Below are 14,212 nucleotides of genomic sequence, written 5' to 3' on the forward strand. Positions count from 1 at the left end.
GCGCAGAGTACAACAGCATTTAATGGTCAGAAACAGTTGTACAGTATTACAGTCAGCCACAGAAATTGTGCTGGAGGACACGACCCAGTCCTTCCCCACACCAGGCAAAGCAGTACTGGACAGGAGCTGGCATGTGGCTGGACCCACATCCTCATCTCTGTGGCCTGAGGGGAGACCATCTAACACCCCCCAGCTACCACTCTACTCTTCAGAGGAGGGGAGTAAGCCCCACATGCAAGAAGATCCCCTTGCCCCCAGTGTCAAATGGGATGGGGTTGCAAGAGTTATGATTAAGGGGAAACCCTGTGTCAGGTGTTAACGGAGTTTGAAGGGGTACAGGTTACCCCTGTTCTCCACCTCCCAAAGGTGCTCACTTTCCCAGCTTCTTCATCCGTTTATCAATGTTGGCAAAATTCCCCTCAACTGTGGACAGGTTTTCGCGCATCGTTGTCTGCACCTGCGAAGTGACAGAGCTGTTTCACTCTTTGTTAGGTTCAGGAGCTTAGCTGAGTGAGAACCTGAAGAAATTCTCTTAGAGAAGACAAAAGAGAAATGGAAACATAGCTGCTGGGCCCGAGTGGGAAGGTTATCACACCAGTTTGCAGGCTGCCTTGGGTTACCGTGGGCCTGGCTCAGGGCCTGCCAAGCAGACAGGACTCTTAAGAATTCCCATGCTGACTTTAACCAGAACAGTTCTTTTTTACATGTAATGAGGGCCAAATAAGATTTTGTTGAAATGAGGCTTTCAGTGGTTCAAAATTTTAGAAAACTGCTCTGGAGGAAGAACATATTATACCAACACTTTAATTTATCTTGCTGGTGCTAGACTCTCAACTTCAGTGCTTCTGGCAGCACTGAAAACAGCGCCTCCAACAGAAACCAGGGACTCACTCTGCTGGGCATTAAGAGAATGAAGGAAGAGGCGAGGCCCACTGCCCAGCATCAGAAAGGAAGTGGCGGAACCAGGTTGGAGCCTGACTCCTGGTCTCAGTGTGCTAGTTCCTTCCAGTGTGCTGTGCTCAGGAGCATCTGGATGAGGACTCAGGGAGGGTAAAGCTGAGCTGAGACTACCAAGGGAAAGGATAGGTTTTATAGGAAAAACAGATATACTGAATTCCTAACAATTCATTCATTATTTCACCTACTCCGTATTACTCTGAGGTACGTATAATTTTCCAGATGGTAAGATGGAGGCTCATAAGTTTAAGTTGCCAAGGGTCCCACAACCATTGATAAGCAGTATGGAGACTCAAACCAAGCCCCCGCCACACCACCGTGCCACCAAATGGGCTAAGGCAGAACCCTACGGGTAGAGCTGGGGAAGGGAGGTAGCAGACCAATAAAGGGGCACACACCTGGGTCAAGAGGGTGGCGTTGTCCTTGAGGGAACAAGCAATCATCTGCTGTGTGGTATCCAAGTGTGTCAGAAGCTGACCGAACTGCATAGCTACAAAAGAAGGTCAGAACGGTATGCGTGGAGTTAAGACTCCAAGACCAGAGGAAAGGGAACAAAAATTGCCCACTTTCCAATTCCTCTTACCACCCCTGGCAGCTGGCCTCCCACCTTGTTCATGCAGCTGCTTGATGGTGACAAGTCTCTGCACCAGCTCAGGAAGGGTGGAGGCGATGGGGCTCCAGCGCTGTATGATTTCATACAGCTGGTGCACCTGCAGGGACAGGCAGCGGCCAGCCTTCAGTAAGTGCACGCTGACCACTTCACTAGCGTGAGGCGAGGTCAACTCTGTGGGGCAAGGAAGCACTGCCTTTTCTCAGCTGGTAAGAGCTTATGAAGACAGGGACCTGAGGATTCAGTGCCCTCACGGCTTTGCTCTTACCCCCAGGAAGACTCCAGAGTACACGAGGGAGCACGAGAGGTATGAAGATGGGGGAAAGGTATCTTTCTGACCTTGCTTTGTGTGTCTGCATCCTCTACAGAAGCTTTATGCTTGGCAATCTCATTCACCTTCCCCAGGACACTCTGAAAGTACAGATTTTAAGGTTGACTATAAGGGAACCCAGGGCTTCCTAAGTCCCAAGCTACCTGTAACCCAATTTGCCCTCCACTTAATACCTGTAGCCGAGCCTCCACTTGGTCCAAAACTGCAAGGTCAAGGGCGCTCACCTTTGCCTGCAAGAGCTCTACAGTCTCCTGGGGGCAGGGGTTGGGACAAGCTTCATGAAGAGGAAAGAATCAGACTAGAAGAGCCCCCCGCCCGCCCATATTCCACTGGAAGTAATTAATAAATAGCTACAGACCCCAAAACAATTCTCTAGGCAAGCCCTATCCCAGCATCCCCTCTGTAATCCACTCCAGTTCCTTTCACACTCACCATAAGGCAGGCTCCCTGCAAACCTGCAGAAAGGGGATTCTGATAGGGAAGAGGAGGAAAGAAGTCAGTGGTTCTTATACCTCCACGTGATTACCACTTTCTCCTATCCTTTCTGGTTCTAGTGGGCAACCACTGGCTGATCTTGTAACTGGAGCCCTTTCCTGATTCCCAGGATTCTGTGGAAAGCTGTGGACCTCAGGGTTCAGGATGTGAGGGTCAGACTAAGTATAGGAGAGCACCTGACCTGAGCATCCTGATCACAGCGTACAGTTGCTTCCAGCTCTGTTAGGCGCTTCTCAAGTTCTGCCACCTGGAGGAGGAGGGGGGAGGGGAGATTTGCCATCCACCTCCCTGCTACCGTGGTTAAGAGGTAAGATCCTGCTCTTTGCTTGTCTGCTTGCCATTCCCTCCCTCTTCCCTGCCACTCTGCCAAGGGACTTCTTTCCCTGGAACACCACCCTAGTCACAATCTTAAAATCTTAACTGAAAGTAGATGGTGAGGGCAACATGGAGAATGAAACATCAAGAGGAAGCAGAAGCACTCCCAGCACCCTCTCCCCAGATCTGATCCCTTGGAGGGAGGCAGTAAAGTCCAGAGTCACATCTCCCTTGACCCCTCAACCGAAGTACACACTTACTTTGGCAGTTTGAGAGAACTTGTCCTGCTCAGGCCGAGAATGTAGTTCGTAAGTGACAAGGCTGCTATCTGGGGGGGTCCCGCTGGTGGTCTTTCCCCCTGAACCAGCCCCTCTGCTGTTCTTTGTCGCTTCCAGCTGCAGCAGTAGACGCCTGGGTCAGAAAACCAGTAATAATATCATGACTTGAAGGATGTGGGTCAGCCCAGTCACTCTCATTTCTGCCGCACGGTCAGCATTAAGGAACAGCTAGGCCACCTCTCCCCTTAGTACCCCTGTCAGTACCTGGCTGAACCCCTCTACACCCCAATCAGCAGTGACTTCCCAACAAAGTCTGGCACCCACTTAGCCAGAGCTCCATCGGGGTCAGTCAGGTTGATTGCGGCATCTGGTCCCAGCAGCTTCTCCAGATGGGAAGCAACAAGCTGCTGCTTCAGGGCTGCCAGCTGTTTAGCCAGCACCACAGGGGTCAGCTTCTCCTCAGTGGCTGACTCCTTCACTGTCGTCTGGTGTGAAAAGAAACAGACAGTGAGGGATGGCAAGAGCAAATCAAAGAAAAAAAAAATAGATTAAGACCCTTAAAGGCAGCTGTGGCTGGAAGTCACTGGGATGGTCCTTATCTATCTACGGCACTGAATGTAAATTCATATACATTCCTAAACTCTGGGAACTTCAGTCCCCTTATCCAGGACCTTAGGGAGTCTTTCTCTTCCTGCCGAGAGGTCTTCCTCCATGTAAGTCATAGCAGAGAGGGGAGAAGAGAGTTTACAGTTACCTTGATTTTCTCAACTTCAGTTGTCAGCTCTTGGACCTCATGTAGTAGTCTCTGATACTTCTGCTGGGGTGTCTCCTTCACTCCCAGACCCTCTCCAAGCTAGAGAGTAAGCACAGATGGTGACGTTACACCTCCCAGTTCAGGGAACCTCAAGAATTTATCCAAACCCCAAGCCTAAGTTGTACGGGTATCATATCCAACTCAGAACACCCTAGCACAGAAGAACCGGAGATAGCTGGAGGCCTGGAGACTCTCCACAGCAAACAGCAAGGGGACAAAGCACCCTCAACTGCATCCTGCTGGGCTCCGCAGGACCCCCAACCAGAGAGAAACGTGGAATCTCAACTGTATCCCTCAATCTCTCTCCTAAATGCCCACTGGCTAGGATCACTGCACCACTTCCATTAACAAACACACACAACAAACCATCTCATATTCTCCAGATTCATATCCTGTTCTCTTGGTTTTTCCAATTCGATCTGAGAAATCTGCCAAGAGAAGAAGATGGAATTGAGGACTTGATCTAGGCCCAGGGCAGTCATAGTCTCAGATGAGTGTGAGGGCTTCCACAAGAGAGCTTTCCGCGGAGTAAAAGTCACTAATGCCTGAGGACAGGCTTCCCCCACCAAATTTCCAACCCAGTCTCACCAAGTCCCTTTGTTCCCACTCTCTTGTCTTTGAACTTGTCATAGGCAGCATTGGGATTGACAATGATGTGCTCCACACTTGTGCTTGTCAGCTCCTCCTGCAGGAAGAGATAGTTCAGGCCCGGGCAGACTCAGTCCCACCCTAGAACTTCCCCAACCCCTCAAAGTCCCCAAACCATTAGGAGACTGGGCCCTACTTTCCCAAGGGTGGCTCCATTCCGAGCTGCCGACCTAGGCTCAACCTAGGAAACAGAAGCTTCCTGGTAAATTCGGAGTCTCAGTTGTATAAATATTAACACCCTGATTCAACTGGGAACAGAGGCAGCATGACCTCCCCACCCATTCTGTACATAAGCCTCCCCTCCCTCCCCCTCTCCCCCAACCAACTGGGCCCTCCCAGTTATCTGGCACACACCATGCACTCGGGGCAAGAAACCAGCCTGACCTCTTTTAACCTCCCTGCACCGAAAGTAAGTTTCCTTGCTGCTGAGGAAGTCCATTTTCAAGCTAACCTCCTATCTTTGCTGGAGGGAGAGAGGAGGGATGGCAGACAATCAAGCTAACAACTCCAAGGGCAAATATTAGGACTTTAATATGCTGCTGAAGGGGAGACACCAGCTCTTAACAAAAAGAAGGCTGGCAGAGGGCCTGACCAGAAGCCTGTTTCCAAGCTGCTATGAGGCCAGCTAAAGAGAAGCTAAAGAGAAGAGGCAAAGACTTATTTTTTAAGGGACATCACAGAAGCAACAAACATAAGCTGTGTCTGTTTGCTAAGAGCACCCATGGGCAATGACGATGTGTAAGTCCTGAAATGCAGACAGCCCAGCATCTTCTCAAAGGGAAGCTGCAGTACCTGCCTCTTCTCCCGAGCCCCTCTGCTGTTTCTCAAGCACTGAAGCTCTTCCATAAACAGGGGACACAGTCAAGAATGTGAAAGAGACTTCACCCTAGAAATTGAGGTAGAGAAGTTCCCTCCTTAATCTACTGGCTGTCCAGATTCTTGTAACTGTACCAACACCAAGCCCTCCAGACTGCATGTCTCTCCTTCAATTGTCAGCAGTCCTACAGGTCTCACTGTGTTACTGAAGGAAGTGGAAGGAGACCCAGGAATCCTTTTCTGTTGGGGTTAACATCTCCACCTTCTGCAGGAGGAAGGCAAAGTGAACCTTCTTTCCTTTAACTAGAACAATGGTTCTCAACCCTGGCTGCACGACAGAATCACTCAGAAAAGGGGGGTGGGATGGGGGGGTGGGGAGGCCTGGGCTCACCTCTACGGATTCTGATTCAACTGTTCTGGAGTAGGGCCGGGCAGGCCAGTGTAAAAGACACCCAGGCACACCATTCTGCTGTGTAGCCAGGACTGAGAATCTCTGCGCATGGGCATCAGGGGTTGGGGTAGGGGGAGGATGACGGACAGACATCATGGATAAAAAGCAGCAGACACAAGCTCTGTCCTTCATCTCTGGTCCACTATTACAGAAAGAATCAGTGCGAGTGGCAGCTTTACAAATAAGGGAGGAGGAGGGGTTAGGACAAAATATCAACTCTGATCTTTATTTCTTCTTCAGGGAAGTGTCGGACAGAGGGGCAAGAACTCAAGATTAAGGGAAAATAAAAGGGTTCAATGTCCCATATGGGAATGCCTAGGGGAAGAAACAGCTGAATCCCAAATTAATCTCTCTTAATCTTCTCTGAAATGTTATGGCCAGCATCCCCACTGGCCAAATAATTGTGGCCTCTGGCCTCTACAAAGTGTCTGGGAAGGACGCATGCTCAGGGAAGACCACCACCTGATCTCAAGTCCACCCTCAAGGATATGCTACTCCTCCGTATGAGTGCCTGATCAAGGCCAATGAAGTAGGGGGGGAAAAATCCTCTTTGAAAGGCACAGTCTATAGATCACGGAAAGAATTTAATCATAGCTACCATTTGTCATGCCGTTATTATGGCCCAGGCACTATGCAGATGAGAATCGACTTTCTTATCGACTTTCCTAAACAGGAAAGGTGTGAAGGAACAAAGGGTCAACACACAGAAGGTGAGTTTCGGCGGTTCTGGACGGCAGCGCAGGGATGGACAGCGCTTGCGGCTCACTACTGCTGCTGTAGGAGCGTGTCCCGGGTCAGAAGGGCTGCCGATGCTGGCATCCTCCCAGTCTGCCCAAGGGTGTGGCCCCAGAGACTCAGGTGGACAGCACACTTTAGTCCGCCGGTGGCACCTACTCCGCCAGGGTCTCGGAGATCTGGGGGCGTGGGTCGGACTGCAGTGTCATTATAGTAATTCGTGAGATGGGAAAGGGTTGTCAGCTGGGGGTGGGGCTGAAGAGAGGGATGAAAGATTTAGTAAAGGCAAAAGGACAGAGAGACAGCTGTCCTTCATAGCACACCCCGTTAAAAAGCAGATGAAAGGTCAGGCTTCTTACCAGCTCCTTGTGGTTTCCCCAGAGGTGAGAAAATCAAAAGAGTTAAAAGGAAAGGGAGTGGGGAAATGGGGGTGAGGGAGGGAAAAAAAAGACAAAATTGTTATTAGCAAATTGTCACATGCACTACACGACAGTCTTCAAACACACTGCACCACAGGGCCCAGGGGAGCCTAGCAAAATTTGGGGACCAAGGAATTTCAGCTGGGGTCACCACATACCCCAAGAGAAAGGAGAGCTTGGGACCCTTTCCTCTCTGGCGGTGAGGATGTCATGAAGCTTTGCCGGTAACAGCAGCAGTTCAGGATCATCCGAGACCTAGTAGTTAGATGCTGCAAGCTAGTGGCATGGCAGAGCAAAGTGGGGGAAGAGAGGCTGAGGTGGAGGGGAAGCTCAGAAATGGCAGAATGTGGAGCAGAGGCTGTGGAAGGAGATCCCGAGGACCTGTAGCTGATTGAGGGTCCATGATTCTCAAGGCAGGGAGTTCATGGCTCAAGCCTTCCTGTCTCTTGGTTTCTTTAGTTTTGAAGAATTAGGCATTTGGATGCCAGAATCAGTCACAATGAGGGGGCTCATGCGGGTAGTTTGTTATGCCTTTAGGTTAAATAGAACAGTGTGTGTCAGGTACAGATGGTGAGTTTAAGGAACTAAGAAGTACCTCACTGCAGCCCCATTCTCATGCTCTGCTGCCAAAGGAGAGGCAGGGCAAATCCTAGTCCCTCAGGTAGTCTGGTGTGTCTGTACCCATCCTGGGTGGCTGGTAACTCGCCCTGCAGCTCTGAGGGATCCAGAGCAATTCTGCCATGATGTGCTAGCACAGAGTCCAGAGACACCAAGATTCACAGCTACCAGCCATGTGCAAAACACGTTTCTTCAACCCTCTGTTCACAAGGTTCACAGGGGTTGGAGGGTGGACAAAGGGGAAAGGTGAGAATATTTCAAAGAGGCCCTATTTTAGTCCAGGCCACCCAGATAAGGCTCTACTTCCAGGCAAGACTGGTAAAGAACTGCCAGGGGGGAAGATCCAGCTGGAGGCACTGCTTCTCCAGGGGCTCTACCAATGGGGAGATAGAAGTGTGGGGAGTCAAGGATGGTTACATGTATATGAAAACACATGAGAGGATAAAGACAACTGCATCCTGCCCCAGAGATTTCAGCTAGATATATCTGAACCTCAACTTCTCCATTCCCTGTCTCATGCCAGGGTCCAGCCCAGCCAAGATTTCTCTTTCAGCTCAGGGTAGAGGTGGATCCAGGTCCTGTGGTCTGGGCTGGGCTGTCTCTGCAGAGTGGGTGTCAGCACACACAGGTGCACACATGCAAACACACAAGGGAAGGCACACATAATAGATCTTTCTCTTACTTGCGCCACCAAGCTAAAACCAGCTTGGGAGAAACTCAAGGAAAAAGAGAGGACAATAGGCCATAAGTTCAAGTTCAAATCATGAGGAACAAGCAGAATGGGGGAGGACAGAAAGTCGTTTTATAAAGGAAAGTGGTACATTAGTTTGTAAATAGTATGTACCACCTTCAGGTCTGTCCTTTGGGTGGGCTGGGAAATGATGAGATTTTAGGGGTAACTCCCATAACCTGGAGTGGTCACAGTCACCATGGGAACCTGGTACACCCAGCCAAGCTGATTACAAAATTCTAAGTACCCTGATCCCAGGTACCAGTTTACCTGCAACATGACTCCTAGGCCCTCTCGCAAATAACCTCCCAGACTCCCCAGGGCTGTCTGGCTAAGTGGCTGTGCCTCAGAGGGCCAGATCCGAGGTTCTAGATCAGACAGGGGAAGAGGTCACTGCCACTCTGAGCCTGCTCAGGCTCTATGCCAACACCGCAGCCAGGGGGACTTCAGAACCATGATGACTAGGAAGATGGATAGTGCTGCAGAACAAAACTGTCCAGGGTGGACCGACACAGTGCTGACCGTCCAACCATTTCTAAAGGAGGGGTACAGAAACAGAAAGACTTGTGAAAGCACAAAGAACCCAAGTTAGTACCCTAAAAATGCATGTAACACCCCTTTCCTATCCTATTTACCTTTCTCTAAAGGTTTAACATAGGGGAATACTAAAATGAGGTTTTCTCCAGGGGTAATCCACATACAGCTAAGAAGTGAGGGCCACTGCTACCCCCCTTGTTCTCCACCTTGTCTGGAATGGCTAAAAGTCATTCTTTTTAACTCCATTTCAGTCTGAGGAGGAGAAAGGCAACCCCCTTCTAACTCCACCTCTTAAATGTCTCATGTCCAAAAGCATTCCTAGTCTCCATGTTTCTGTCCCATCCTCCATTGGACAGTTTTATTCTGCAGACCTCACAAGGGGAAGAGACAGTGATTCATGAAATCATAGTTGTGCTTCTAAACCTTGATTGATGATCTTTAACCATGAGATCAGCGGGCCTCTTAGTGACCCAGCTAGGGATGTATTAGAATTTAAAATGCTTAGCTTCAACAATAGCACAGAGACAGAGCATTGCATGCGAGATGGCAGATGAAGAAAACATGCAGAGAAGAAGCGTCGAATGGTCTTACTTGTGCAAACTAGTGTCCAGGCAAGGTGGTGAGGAGGGAGGATGGGGGAAGCATTAGGAAAAACTCAGGTAAGTTCAAGTGCGCCAACAGTCAATGAACACAATCAAGCATACTCTGTGATAACCCAAACCGTAAGGAAGGAAACCTACTGCTGCTCACCTCAGGCTGGTGGAGTTCCAGCCTTATCCACCCTTTGGCGAACTGAAGCCTCTGCCAGAGCCCCACCGAACTACGGCTGGGTCCTTTTTCCCCTTTTCACGTGGCATCAGGGACAGTTATGGCTCAAGGGGAGAAACTACATCTGGTTTCTAGAAGATTTTATAAATATATTCCCCTTGCTCCAGCAATTCAAAGCCACGAGCAGAATGCCTCACAGACCCAAACGCAGGCTGTGGGCCCAGCGGGGAGAGAATCCCAACTGGAAATTAGCTTTCCTGACAAGACGTTTTAAGAAAAGTTTCCAACAAGCCCATCACCCCAATCACCCCAGAAGTGTCTGAAATACAGAGAGGGGATCCTCACAGATTGAGGAGGAAAGGGCTCAAAAAGCTTGTGCAGTTTTTGGGCCCATTCACTTCAGAATACCTTACTTCCTGCTAAAACTGTCTTAACGGGATAACAGGAAAACTAGGATCATCTTTCCCAAAAATAAAACCTTCTACTATTTTCCTCCTCCATCCTCCCCACCATGGGAATCACACACTTTTATGTTTACGTTAAACTAGGAATTACAGTCTTCAGGAGCTACCGGAGAACATTATTTCCTTCAGCAGCCTGATTCCTTCCACAGTGAAGCAATCAGAGGAAGGAGGTGAAAAGACAGTGAGGGTCAACACCCTTTGACTATTTCTTTAAACAAAACATCTGGAGACCGCCCCAAAAGGTTCCATAAGAAGCTGCTCACACTGGTTGTCTCCAGGGAAGAGAACTGAGCAGTGGCAGGCAGGGGTGGGAAGAGACACTTTTTGTCCTACTGTGCATATATTATCTATTTTAGAACCAATGAAATTAAAGTTGAAGTAATCTGGAGACTAAGGCAGAGCATGCTGTTGCCAGGAGTTAAGAAGGTGACTGAAACCTCACGGTGCAGCCACAATAGCGGTGATGTGCACTGTCACCTGGACTAGGTCTTGGAAGGGTAGGTGAGAAGGGGATGGGCTGCTAGCGAGAACCCAGGCCTCACGGGAATGAGGTTTCTGGATTATCTAAGCACAACCCACTGCTCCTCAAATTGCACATTTACATCAGTATTAAGAGCAGTGGCAGAACCATTACTCAGCTGACTTCCCGAAAGCTGCCCTCCTAAGGCCCAGAGGGACATGCAGGGGCCAGAGACATTAGCTGACATCAGGGAGCATCTCAGGCCTCCCCCACCCCAGCTGGGGCTCCTGAAGCAGCTGAAGGGGTCCCCACTCCCCACTCTTCCCTAGTGATGGAGAGTCATTTAGCTGAGCCTTAGGTGATGGAGGCAACTCGCTCCTCTCGTATTTACCATCCAGTTCCCAGACACTTCTACACCAGCATCCTGGGCAATACGCCACAGGAAATGAATACTAATGGGATCCTCTCCCCATCCAGCCACCCTACGAGATGCTGATAAAATAGGCTGCTCAGGCTCAGCAGGGAGAAGCAGCCAATCAGGGCTGTACATTCAGGTTCTCCCATGCTTGGAATGGGTGTCCTGCTCTTTTCATTTAGGAGACAGCACCTCCCCCCGCCACCCCCCCGCCAAAAAGAGACAGCCCAGTAACTTCAAAAGGAAAGTTACAATGTATTTTTGGTTTGGAAAGGGAACTGCTTTGATACTACCTATCTGTATCATAGTCAGCAACAGAGGGACAAAGTTCCACTCATTATCTCACCATGAAGGCTCGGTATTTTATGGGCAGAGGCCCAGGCCAGAGTTGAATAGTCCCTGAACGGTGGTATAGCAGAATGGAGTACTCAGCATTCGAGGTCAGAGACAGCTTCCTAATAAGATACCTCTTAGAGTGACAGGTGCACATCTCGGTCCTTGAGCAACAACATCTGCATTATCTCCAGATACTCAAGCTTGCGGGACAAACTGACATGCCAGCAAGTACAGAAGCCACAAGGAACACACCACTGAGAGAGGGGACAGGGAAGGTGTTCCCCACCAAGTAGGAACTACTTCCACATGGGGGAAATCAAATAAGGAATAAGTGAGTACGCCAAGCCATACATTTTAAGCCAGCAACCAGCATTCTCCAGAACTAACCAGCCCCACAGACATAGCCACAGGACTTACAGACACATGTACTGAGCCTGTTCCCCCTGACTTTTAGTCACAACTTTATTGAGATCTCACACCATCAGTGTGACCCTAGCCCAGCTCCCCTTAAAAATAACAGAACCTAAAACACATCCTCTAAGACACGCTAATAGACCTTTGCTCTCCTTGGCACTCACATACAGAGTTTTTAACTATGTTGATTTCATTCACTCAATTTTTTCTTCCATGTTACCTGTGTGTATCTTAACTCTCCCATTAGTCTGGGGAATTTTTGAGGGCAAGGACATTTCTTCCTTGACATTACACAAAAATTAACAGAGAATGAACACGTTCAATAAACAATGCTAAGTGGTTTCCCTTAGTTAAAATGTGTCCATAGCTAATTCCTTCCTCCTCAGAGTTCTCCTTGGATCTGAAAATGCTACCAGGGCCTCTCCTGTGTTGATATGAAAGATTTACGTTCCTCCTCAAAGTTATTTTGCTCTGACCAGGCCCCTTGTCTTTCTAAAATCTCCCATTCATTTTCCTGCTCCTTGCCAGTGGATACTGTATAATCACATAAGAGAGTACTCCTCTATACTTCAAAGTCAAGCTCTTGGCAGGATACTAATGAACACGTATTGAGTGCTGCATTTTATGAAAGAGAAGGCCTGGGTCTTAACCTCAAGCAGTTTATAAGTGCTCAGACTTCATGATTCATTATGATGGACTAGCACCTAGGGGCCTAACTAAGTCACTAGCCCCAACCTATTTTGAGCTATTTCAATTTTATTCAGATTGCCCAAGTATCAGGTCTTTTAGATGTAATTCCACTGACCTGACTCTCCTTTCTGGCACTGTTCATTGGCAAGCCCTCCAACATACCTACCACCCGGGCTGGGTTGGCATACCCGCTTATTGCTGTGGCTTGCCAGAAAAGGGCCTGCCTGGGGGAGAGAGATCACTGTTCAGAGGAGTCCTGAGGCAGCACATAGTCTTACCGCATCAAACTCCGCTTGATCATCCTCAGGCAGGTCGCTGGTTTCATAAACATCTGGCTCGTTTCTGGCCTGCAGGTAGAAGCAGTGACCACCCAACCTCACTACCCAGCATTCAACAGCCCTGACCTCCCCTCCCTCTCCATCTGAACAAGTTAACAGAGGAGGCAGGCTGCGACGCCAGGATTCTGCCCCTTCTCTTCCACCTGCCCAGTGAACTGCATCAGTTCCCATGTCTCAGAGGGGTGGGGATGACAATGGGGACAAATGGGACCTCATGGTAAATGGTGAGTGTAAGTAATGTTACCCTGAATCTGAAAGGCAGCGGGTCCTCGGCAATCATTATGTCAGAAGTAGGAGAGGAGCCATCCTCGGATTAGGCCCTGTACACCACTACCCTGGCCCAAGGGTTGAGAGTGACTCAGGACCTTAATACCCAAGGTCCTATTCCAACCCCCACCCCAAGAATGCAGGAATGCAGGCCGGACAGCACAAAGAAAGGGTGGGTACATGCCGGCATGTGCGGGGGTTGGGGAGGAGGTTCCCCAGGGGACAGTTCTCCATCTGGCACAAGAAGGGTCTGCCACGGTAACCTCTTCACTTTTGGCAGCGTGAAGGCCATCACCAAATGGCCTGGTATGTGTGCCTGGGGTGGGGATGGAGGGCTTATGGGAAGATTTGGGGAGACACGGGTGGTGTTGATACGGATGGTAGAAACCTTCGGGCACAGTGGTAAGCGCCCGGGGAAGACTTCTGGGCCGAGAAACCGGCGAGTGCCGGAAAGGGGCCTTGTAGGCCATCCCACGGCCCGGCCCAGCCAGGTCGGAGGAGTCGGGAGGTGCTGCGACCCGTCGGGGAGCGAGCGGCGGTAGGCCCTGGGGCGGAGGAGGGGTTGCAGGCGGGAAGGGTCACAGGTTGGCGTCTGTCGGGGGTCCTTAGGAGGTCGGGGGCGCGGTCCTGGGGAGCCGGGGCCGGCCTTGTACTCACAATGCCGGGAAGGTCGGCGTATTTGGGGTCCGCCATGGCGGCGGCGAGGCGGGGTGGGGGAACCGGGGCCTCGGTGGAGCCGGGGCCGGTGTTCGGGTAGGGGAGAGGCTGGGTCCGGGTCCCGGGCTAAGGCGGCCGCAAAGGGAGTGGCGGAGGAGGCGGAGGAGCAGGAAGTCTCGCGACAGAAGTAGTACAAGAGAAGGGTAAAGCAAAAGTCGCGAGAACAGCCCGCTGCCACACCCCTGGAGAGGCAGGGATTGGCGAGAACGAGGCTAGGGAATGAGGTAATGGCGGGGAAACGCCGTCTGGGATTGTGGGATGTGTAGTCTTGGTCCACCGGGCTTGGGCGGGGACCGTGATTTCATACTTCTTTTCTTTCATTTTTAAGTCAAGTCTGTGAAAGAGCTTTTATAATTCCTGTTTTTCAGATGAATAAATTTGGACTCCCAGAAATTAAGTGACTAGATAGAAACAACACAACTAGGCATGCTGTGGCACAGCCAGGGCTTCAAAACAGTAACAAGAAGTAAAATTTAGTAAAGGCTTAGTCATGTTAGGAATGAAAAAGTTAAGTGATCTTCTCAAGCTAGGGCTGTTTAGGGCTGTCAGGTAAAATACAGAACGCCTAGTTAAATTTGAATTTCAGATA

The 14,212-nt window shown here is 50.0% G+C and overlaps 1 protein-coding gene across 10 annotated transcripts; it reads right to left on the reverse strand.

The window, feature by feature from the left end:
* Window positions 1–3: 3 nt before the first annotated feature.
* Window positions 4–13,802, reverse strand: DCTN2 (dynactin subunit 2). Of its 10 annotated transcripts, XM_032493198.1 has the most exons (17): window positions 13,564–13,802; window positions 12,580–12,648; window positions 9,346–9,354; window positions 6,810–6,815; window positions 5,656–5,857; window positions 4,389–4,485; window positions 4,167–4,228; window positions 3,741–3,839; window positions 3,311–3,471; window positions 2,969–3,119; window positions 2,575–2,640; window positions 2,331–2,369; window positions 2,072–2,149; window positions 1,907–1,978; window positions 1,565–1,667; window positions 1,356–1,447; window positions 4–457 (listed from the first exon to the last, which is right to left on the reverse strand). In XM_032493198.1, exons 2-17 carry the CDS (start codon window positions 12,630–12,632, stop codon window positions 371–373), a joined length of 1,377 nt encoding a protein of 458 aa, XP_032349089.1. In that variant the 5' UTR covers window positions 12,633–12,648; window positions 13,564–13,802; the 3' UTR covers window positions 4–370. The 10 variants fall into 10 exon arrangements, with proteins under 10 accessions (XP_032349089.1, XP_032349091.1, XP_032349095.1 ...); XM_032493200.1 differs by lacking the exon at window positions 5,656–5,857 and having other exon boundaries at window positions 1,541–1,667; window positions 13,564–13,745; XM_032493204.1 differs by lacking the exon at window positions 5,656–5,857 and having other exon boundaries at window positions 13,564–13,743.
* Window positions 13,803–14,212: the final 410 nt, after the last annotated feature.

This window comes from Camelus ferus, chromosome 12 (assembly GCF_009834535.1).
Source record: "Camelus ferus isolate YT-003-E chromosome 12, BCGSAC_Cfer_1.0, whole genome shotgun sequence".
Lineage (NCBI taxonomy): Eukaryota > Metazoa > Chordata > Mammalia > Artiodactyla > Camelidae > Camelus > Camelus ferus.